Source organism: Galeopterus variegatus, unplaced genomic scaffold (assembly GCF_000696425.1).
Source record: "Galeopterus variegatus unplaced genomic scaffold, G_variegatus-3.0.2 Scaffold4020, whole genome shotgun sequence".
In the NCBI taxonomy this organism is placed as follows: Eukaryota; Metazoa; Chordata; class Mammalia; order Dermoptera; family Cynocephalidae; genus Galeopterus; species Galeopterus variegatus.
In genome coordinates this window covers 121,720-131,877 of record NW_007730131.1, presented here as the reverse complement: position 1 = coordinate 131,877, position 10,158 = coordinate 121,720, and the positions used below count along the sequence as shown (strand labels likewise).

The window sequence follows — 10,158 nt, the reverse complement described above, 5'->3', positions numbered from 1 at the left end:
TGGAAGCTAACAGCATTTTCTGCAACACACCTCACCCCACTCCTCAGCACATCCATGCACAGGGCACTCACACGCGAGACCTTTCGCAGAAGCTGACCAGTGCCCCTGGCAAGGAAGTCTTGAGTGGTGCACCCACACCTGTGTGCAGGTACGTATGGACACAAACATACACATGATGCACCAGAGCGATACACACACAGAGACCCACATTCAAGCGCCTCATGCACATCAGAGGTCATATCCGGATATGAATTGCACACACGCAGTCACAAAGAGCAGAGGAGGAGGCGGGCAGGACTTAGAGCCTGGCAGACAGAAGAGAGAGAAGGTAAGTGGTTAGCAGGTGAGAGAAGGTGGGGATTGGTCGGAAAGAAGGTTGGAAGCAGGTAGATGAAACAAAGAACATGCGGGAAGGAAGGCTGCTGAGTGGTTGGCGACGTTACCAAAGCATATTTTTTTTATGAAACAACTGAATTCTCTGCTACATGTTAACCTCGGCTACCCCAGCTCAGCGATTCTCTCCTTGCCTCCCCAGGGCTGCTCAGCACCAGCAGGGTCAGGGAGGTGACTGTGAGCTGCCCCTGCTGCTCTGGCAGACTCCTGCCCCTACGGTGTTCCCTGCTTCTTTGCTTGCTGACACCTGCAGTGCCACTTTGCCTGGAGGAGCCCGAGATACTGAGGTGGATTCATTCCACCTGTGTTTGGGTGCTAGCCACTAAGACAGCTATTGTGAGATGCATGGCCTTGAATATCAAGAGGAAAAGGAAGAGGATGGGGACAGTCAAGAGTTCTCCATTAATTTACACAATATCGTACAAACTTGACCCATGGGGAGTGGAGGCGCTCTCTCTGCACGTGACCCATTTCTTTTCATCTTCACAGAAGCCACCCTTAGGAAAGGGGCAGACATCCAGTGACAAGGAAAGCTTCCACGATGGGGAGTGAAGGTCTTGTACTTGTACAAAAGCAACCAGAGGCAACATGCCTCCTCCCTTCTGAACCATGTGTTCCCTCTCTTCTCTCACGGCTTTTGTGCCCAGCTGTGCCTTGAACTTCCAAATTTAGGCGATTAAATGCTGCAGAGTCCCAGAACTGTCATGTGAAGAACCACAGGGTCCTCTGGCCCAGGGGTTTTGTTCTTGGTTCTGCCCTCTGGGAATTTCAGCTGTACCAAAAATAATAGAAAAAATGCCACACAAACAATAACACCCCACACTCAGGAAATATCCACCACACACACACACACACACGCACACGCGCACACGCACACACGCACACGCACACACACACATGCACACACGCACACGCACACATGCACACACGCACACACTCCAGGGATCTGTGGCTGCAGAACTGGTGCCCATACAGGTTTGCCCTCCTGAGATTCCCTAGGTCTCTGGGTCCCCACTGTGGGCCATGAAACCACTACAGTGATAGAGCAACCACAGTCATAATGCAATAATTCCACTTAAAAGGCAGAAAAGAAAAAAAGGAAACCACCCGAAGTACACACACACACACACACGCACATCACAGCATTACTCCAAGGCTCTGATCTGCCCAGGGAGTGCAGGTGGGGCTAGGGACAGGGTGGCCTCTTGTTTAACTGGATGTAAGGCAGCTGGAAGGTAAGACTGGGTTTTCTGAGCATCCTCTGAAGTGTCCTTTTATCGATGCAGATCTTGCCTCTCAGCATGTTCTCTCCCCTTCCCACCTCTAAAGCTTTGTCCAAAAGTTTGGCAGCAAAGAGAAAACTTCCTCCTCAGTTTGTTTTCTCGTACACTCCTTGTGTGTTGCTGGTGGGCCAGGAAGAACGTCAGAACAGGAAGAGCAGGAGGAGAAGTGACTCTGAAGATGGCCTCGACAATTTGGTTACATTCTATGAACTAAGGGCTTGGTGTCCCTGTGATATGACTGGTGGGGTGGCGTCCTCTCCTGTCGGCCCAGTGGGTAGCAATTCCTTCTTTACATCTGTGTTGCTTCAGACCACTGCCACGGTCCCTTCACCACCCCGTCCTGGTGAGCGACAGGGATCAAGATGCTATTGCAAGTGGTGGTGTTCACTCTGTCTTCAAGAAACCATGAAGCCAAAGTCAAGAATCGATGGCAGAGCCACAGGATGGGAGCACTTTCCCCATCTTGGTGATGAGGTGACACAAAGTCTGGCGAGATGCGGTGCCTGAGCCAACTCAACTCTCCCTTGGCACTGGCATCGTCTTGATTTAGTTTTGTTTTATATATGTATATTATATATATATTTATATATATATATATATATGTATGGGTTTGGGTTTTTTAGCACACTGTCCCATTCTCGGGTCTGGATTTAGGGCAGTTGGTCCTCGGGACAGGTTGGACAGAAGGGGCCAAGGTACAGAAGAATCCCGAAATGAGTGTGAGGCCCAGGCCCCCCCACGCACAGAACATGGACCATCCATAGCCATGGCTGATGTCATCGGGGAGTCCATACAGGTAGCGAGGGTAGCGTGACAGCTCAAAGTTGATCCCGGCCACACAGGTGCACAGTGAAATGATACAGAAGGTTCCTGGAGGACAAGGGAAAAAATACGGGGTGGGGTAATCAGGAAGGAAAGGGAAGAGGAGAGGGAGAGAGAAAGAGAGAAGTTAGGATTACGACATTTTCAATTTTCTTGAGTAGATGCAGGTAAGAGTAGGCTAATACCGGGATCAATACCTGGAAATATTCAGGGGGAGAGTAGTATTAAGTAAGCATCCTTACTCTCTAATAATCGCCCAGTCTCGAACAAACTCAGAAGTCTCTCTTTTGGGAAAATGCTAATTAAAAATCTTGGTAGAGTTTCATGTTGGGTAGACCAAGGCAGAAAAGCACTCAGTTCGTTTTTCTAAAGCATTTTAAATTCATTGCCTTTCTTTGGAGACACAGAAAACATCCCTTGTTTGTTTCTTCTTTAAAGAGGAAAACATCTTTTTTTCTTTCCCTCTACATCACGACTTGTACACTATTAGGTTTTCCTATAATCCATTCACCAACAACTCATCCAAGTCCTGGAAATCTTTTCCCTTTTCCTATAGAACAACATTTCCCAAAGTGTTCTCCACGGAACACTAACCCTCTGAGATACCCCTTCACGGAGTGACACAGGAAGTCAAAAAACTGGGAACCTCACATGTGACTCCTCACCTAGAAAGACCCATAATCCTCATTAGCATAAGTTGACTTGTCTAACCTAGTTTTATGAGGTATTTCACAAATTTGTTTGATGATGGGACTTCCGCTTAAAAAATATTACTCATATTAACCTCCAAACAGAAGATTGCTTTAAGAGCTAGAATGGTATAAAACAGTTGAGAATTATAAACCGATTTTTAACCAATACAAATATTTGGTGCATGTAGAATGAATTCAAGCATGTGTCTCAGTATTGGCTTTGTCATATGTTCCCTATGTCACCAATAATGGGAAAGCAATGACCTGAAGAAGTGTGTATAGTTTGGGAAGGCTGGGCTGGGTCAATGGAAGGAAGAGGCAGAAACATATTTTTTTAAGTGGAGGGAAGAGGAGGAGGTGCATTGTGTTTTATATTTATTATAAAAACTCATGCCTCCTAATGGCCAAGTTTCTTTAAGATCCAGACTTATGAAAAAATATGGAGTGGGATAATGAGGCTCATTTAAATGGCCATAGTAGCAGCAGTCATATCTGACATGCATCAAGTGCTGTGTGCTGAGAATTGCACTAAGTGCATAGCATGCGTTGAGTCTTTAATTCTTAAAACAACTCTATGAGGTAGGTTATATTATTATCCCCATTTTAGTAATGAAGATACTGAGGTCCAGAGAGGTTAAGTCATTTGCCTAAGATCACACAGCTGGTAACTGGTAGAGCCAAGCTACAAACTCAGGCGGGCCAGTTCCAGAGCATGCAGTCTTATTCACTATACAATTTAAGACTGGCATCAGGCAAGGGGGTCACTTCGTGGACTCCCTTTGTTGTACTACTAGGTTCCAGCTGAATTCTATGTCACTCAGTATAGGTTAGGGCAGTTTGCAGTCTTGGAGGACCTGTTAAAGCAGGTTGCTGGGCCCCACCCCCAGTGTCTGGTTCAGTACGTCTGGGGTGGATCCTGAGAATTTGCATTCCTAGCAAGTTCTTGGGTGATGGTGATGCTGCTGGTCCGGTAACCAACCACACTTTGAAACCATTGGGTTAGGAAAAAGGTTTTATGAGAGAAAGATGAAACTTAATAGGCCAAAGATCAGATCACAGAGGAAGGACTACAAATAGGCAATAAATATTTTTAAAAATGCTTAATTTTACAAGTAATCAAACAATTGAAAATAAAAGCATGGTGATAGAGCATGATCTATCAAACTAGTGAAGTTTTATTTATTTATTTATTTATTTTGCATTGTTCTTTTAATGGTCGTCTCCAAAACTAGTAAGGGAGCAGTAAAATGGATTATCTTAAAGACTCCAGTGGAAGTATAAACTGGTGTTTCCTTACAGAAAAGTGATCATTAAAATATTCATACCTTTGACTTGGTGATTTCATTTTAGGTTAAGAAAATTATCCCATCTGGAGACAAAAATTTATTTTACTTTATTTTTTTTCTTCCAAATTTTATTTTATTTTGTCAATATACAATGTGGTTGATTATTGTGGCCAATTACCTAAATCTCCCTCCCTGGAGAAAAAAATTTAGATATAAAGATGTTCATGTAGTGGAAGATTCATTGAAGAGTGGCTGTTGGAGGGGGGCCAACGTGAGCCCGATATTGGGGTGAATGTTGCTCTCTGAGCTGAGAAGTTTGAGCTTTACCTGGAAGCCTTGGAGAGGTCAAGGTACTTTGGTGACTCCAATCTGCACTTGCAAATTTCTCTAAGTCAGAAGTGTAGATGATAGTTCAGAGGGAGGGAGATCAGTTAGGAGGCTGCTGTGGTCATCAGGGAGGAGGAAGAAGGGCCTAGCAAGGTGGGAACAGAGCCTGGAGCTCCTCATGGTGAATGATTATGGAGAGAACTGAAAGTGATGTGTCAGGGTGACCTGGGCATGGTGCAGCATAACTAAAAAAGAGTGTGTCACATGTATGTGTGCATGTGTATGTATTTGTGTGTTTGTGTGTGTGCATGCATAAGTATGTGTGTATGTATGTACATGTGTGTGCACGGTGTGCATTTGTGTGTGTATGTAGCAACAGCAACAGCATACACATACAGCATCATTGTTACTTATGAGAACAATGGTCCCAAACTTGCACAAGTTACAAAGCATCACAGTTCCCTGTTGTGCTATAGGGCTCAGACTGAACTCTCTGATGGTCCTAGGGTGTATTGTGTCTCATCCCAGACTTCCTGAATCAGAATCTCTTGGGGGAGAGCACGGGAATCTTTAGTTTCTAAAAGTGCCTCGTGACTGCATCCACCACTGCCGCAGTCACCACTACTGCCATCACCACTGGGCAGGCACCATCATCTTATGAGCAGCCCACCACCACTGGAGCCACTGCTGCCACATGGGCAGCCCACCACAGCCACCACCACTGCAAGGGCAGCCTGTCACCACAGTAGCAGCCATCACTGCTGCAGAAGACACTGCTGCTATGCAGGCAGACCACTAACCACTCAACTGAATTGACAAAAGGAGGGTCACCAGCGGAGTCCAAGGAAAAAAGTGAGTGAGCACAGACCTGTGACCCAGTGGCCCAACACACAGGGGGGAATTACGCTGCCCCCCATGGTATTGCACCTGGGGGTGGGAGCTATGTGGGCAGCCCATGCAACTGCTCAAAGATCCCCAAACAAATTCAATCCAAAAAGATCCTCTCCAAGACACATTATGGTCAAACTGGCAAAACTCATAGACAAAGAGAAAATCCTAAAAACAGCACGAGAAAAGCATCAAGTCAACTATACGGGAGTTCTCATCAGCCTAACAGCAGATTTCTCAACAAAAACACTACAGGCCAGAAGAGAATAGGATGATATATTCAAGATACTAAAAGAAAAAACTGCCAGCAAGAATACTATCCTGAGCAAGGCTATCCTTCAGAAATGAAGGAGAAATAGTGTATTTTCCAGACAAACAAAAACTATGGGGGTTCACCGCCATATCACCAGCCCTACAAGGATTCCTCAAGGGAATCCTGCATCTGGAACCTGAAAAATACGATAATCACTACCATGAATATACAAAAAAGAACAAAACCCACTGGTAGAACAAAAATGCAATTGAGAAAGAGAAAAGAAACTATATCTCACCAACTCAAAAAGCCAACAAACACCAAAGACAAACAATAAAAGGGAAAGAAAGGAACAAAAGATATTGAAAACATCCAAATGAAAATCAATAAAATGCCAGGAGTAAAACAATACCTTTCAATAACAACACTAAATGTAAATGGATTTATTCCCCTCTCAAAAGACACAGACTGGCTGATTGGATTAAAAAGCTAGTCCTAACTATATGCTGTCTACAAGAGACTCACTTCACCTGTAAAGACACACACAGACTAATAGTGAAGGAATGAAAAGGAAAAAAGATATACCACACAAATGGAAATCAAAAATGAGAAGGGCATATATTGGGTAAAATAGGCTTTAAACCAAATCCATAAAAAGAGACAAAGAAAGCAATTATATAATGATAAAGGGATCTATCCAGCAAGAAGACTTAACAATCACAAACATATATGCATCCAACACCAGATCACCCAGATATATAAAGCAAACACTATTAGACCTAAAGAAAGAAACTCAAATATGATAACAATTGGGAACCTGAACACCACTCTCTCAACACTGGACATTTCATCTAGGCAACAAATCAACAGAGAAACACAGGATTTAAACCACACTTTAGACCAATTAGATTTGGCAGATATCTACAGAATATTTTATCCATCAACCACAGAATATACATTCTTCTCATTAACACATGGAACATTCTCCAGGATCAACCACATGTTAGGTCACAAATCAAGCCTCAAATTTTAAAAAACTGAAATCATTTCAAGTACCTTTTCAGACCACAATGGATTAAAACTAGAAATCATCAACAAGCAAAACTCCAGAAATTATACAGACACATGGAAATTAAACAACATGCTCCTGAACAACCTATGGGTTCAAGAAGAAATTAAACAGAAAATCAAAAAACTTCTTGAAACTAATAAAATAAAGACACATCATACAAAAACCTGTGGGATACTGAAACGCAGTACTACAAGGGAAGTTTATTGCAATAAATGCTTACATCAAAAGAATAGAAAAACTTCAAATAAACAACCTAACACTACACCTCAAAGAACTAGAAAAAGAAGAACAGTCCAATACCAAGATTAATATATGGAAATAAATAATTAAGACCAGAGCAGAACTAAATTAAATAGGGACCCAAAAAATGATACAAAAGATCAATGAAACAAAAAGTTGGTTTTTTGAGAAGATAAACAAAACAGACATTATCTAAGCTAACTAGAAAAAGAAAAGGGAAGACTCAAATAACAAAATACAGAAATGAAAGATGAAACATTACAACCAATACCACAGAATTATAAAGAATCATTAGAAACTATTATAAACAATGATACACCAACAAATTTGAAAACCTGAAAAAAATGGATAAATTCAACAGGAATAAGGCAAGGATGCCCACCCTCACCATTCCTATTTAACATATGATTGGAAGTATTAGCCAGAGCATTCAGGCAAGAGAAAGAAACAAAAGGCATACAGATCAGAAAAGAAGTCAAATTCTTCCTATCTGCAGATGACATGATCCTATATATAGAAAAATCTAATGACTCTACAAAAAAACTCTTAGAGCTGATAAATGATTTCAGTAAAGTTGCAGGATAGAAAACCAATGTGCAAAAATCAGTAGCATTTTTATACTCCAACAACAAACTAGCAGAAAAAGAAATCAAGAAAACTAGCCCATTTATAGTAGTCACAAAAAGAAAAAATTACCTAGGGATAAAATTAACCAAAGAAGTGGAAGATCTCTACAATGAAAACTATAAATTACCATTGAAAAAAATTAAATAGGACAAAAAAGATGTACAGGCATTCCATACTCTTGGATTGGAAGAATTAACATTGTGAAAATGTCCATACTACCCAAAGCAATCTACGGATTCAATGCAATCCCCATCAAAATACCAATGATATTCTCCACAGAAATAGAAAAATCAATCTTAACATTCATATGGAACAACAAAAGACCCCGCGTAGCCAAAACAATCCTGAGCAAAAAAATAAAGCGAGAGGCATAACACAACCTGACTTCAAAGTATACTACAAAGTTATAGTAACCAAAACAGCATGGTACTGGCATAAAAAGGAACACTCAGACTAATAGAACAGAATAGAAAACCCAGAAATCAACCCACATACTTAAAGCCAGCTGATCTTTGACAAAGGCACCAAGAACACACATTGGGGAAAAGACTGTCTCTTCAATAAATGGTGCTGGGAAAACTGGACATCTATGTGTAGAAGAATGAAACTAGACTTGTACCTTTCACCATATACCTAAATCAACTCAAAATAGATGAAAGACTTAAATATAAGATCTCAAACTGTAAAACTCCTAGAAGAAAACATAGGGGAAACACTTCAGGAAGTAGGGCTGGGCAAAGACTTATGAATATGACCCCAAAAGCATATGCAACAAGGAAAACAACAACAACAACAACAAATGGGATTATATCAAACTGAAAAGCTTCTGTCCAGCAAAAGAAACAACAGAGTGAAAAGACAACCTACAGAATGAGAGAAAATTTTCACAAACTATGCATCTGACAAAGGATTAATATCCAGAATATACAAGGAACTCAAACAACTTAAGAATAAAAAAACAACCCAATTAAAAAATAGGCAAAGGAGCTGAATAGGCATTTCTCAAAGGAAGATATACCAATGATCAACAGACATATGAAAAAATGCTCAACAACACTCAGCATCAGGGAAATGCAAATCAAAGCTACATTGAGATATCATCTCACCCCAGTTAGAATGGCCGTTATCAAAAAGACAGAGAATAACAAATATGGATGAGGATGAGGAGAAACGGGAACCCCTTTGGTAGGACTGTAAATTGGTACAGCCATTATGGAAAACAGTATTATGTTCATCAAACAACTACAGATAGAACTACCATATGATCCAGCAATCCCACTGCTGGGTATATACTCAAAGGAATGGAAATCATGTTGAAGGGTTACCTGCACTCCCGTGTTTATTGCAGCTCTGGTTACAATAGCCAAGAGTTGGAACCAACCTAAATGTCCATCATCAGATGACTGGATAAGGACAATGTGGTATATCTACACAATGGAACATTACTCTGCCATAAAAAAGAATGAAATCCTGCCATTCACAGAAACATGAATGAACTTATAAAAAGTAATCTTAAGTGAAATAAGCCAGATGCAGAAAGAGAAATAACGAATGTCTTCACTCATAAGAGGGAGCTAAAAAAAAATACACAAATAAATTTAAAAAGAAAGATATGATAATCACAGTAATACAATGAACTTTCAAAAGGAGAGAACAGAACTGAAGTTACCAGAGATGGGAAAGGGGGAGGGAGAGGAGGAATAAGGGAGGAATTAGTAAAGGGCCACAAAAAACGATTACATTGTATAATGTTGACTATACTAATTACCTTGATTTGAGCATCACATATTGCACACAGTATTGGTATTCAATTCTGTACCCCACAGATATGTACAATAATGTTTCAATAAAAAAGCTTAAAATTTTTTAAAAAGACTTATGAAGCATTTTCTTAACATGCAAAAAAATAAATGCCTCACATGACTTCTGTCAATCAGCCCGTTTGAACCCTTGCGTTAGGGCAGAGGTGCTTTGTATAACCTGGAGACATAGTTCCAGATGGGGAAGAAGCAGACGTGGGAGAGGGAAGGAGGCAGCCTGCAGGGCACAGCCAAGGAGAAAGAAATTGCCGGGGGTTGGGAGAGCAAAGGAAAGCTGTGTCTTGACACCAGTTTCAAATAATCCAGATTCCAACAAACTGAATCTGGCAGGCTTCTGCTTCAACTACCATGGATATGCTTCCAACGGCTGGTTTGGCTAGATGTGCAATTATATAATTTACTAAAATTTAGATTTAGGACTGGGAGGGAGGAAGAGGAAGGGAGGGAGGGAGGGA

General features: G+C 41.3%; 1 protein-coding gene across 1 annotated transcript in view; it reads right to left on the bottom strand.

Moving 5' to 3' along the window:
• Positions 1 to 1,338: 1,338 nt before the first annotated feature.
• The window catches only part of LOC103602128 (transmembrane protein 178B), a 38,921-nt gene continuing 30,101 nt past the window's right edge, over positions 1,339 to 10,158 (bottom strand). Inside the window, exon 2 of the mRNA XM_008586551.1 lies at positions 1,339 to 2,546. Within this exon, the coding sequence (XP_008584773.1) occupies positions 2,296 to 2,546 (251 nt within the window). The 3' untranslated portion in view covers positions 1,339 to 2,295. The remainder of the gene's footprint in view (positions 2,547 to 10,158) is intronic.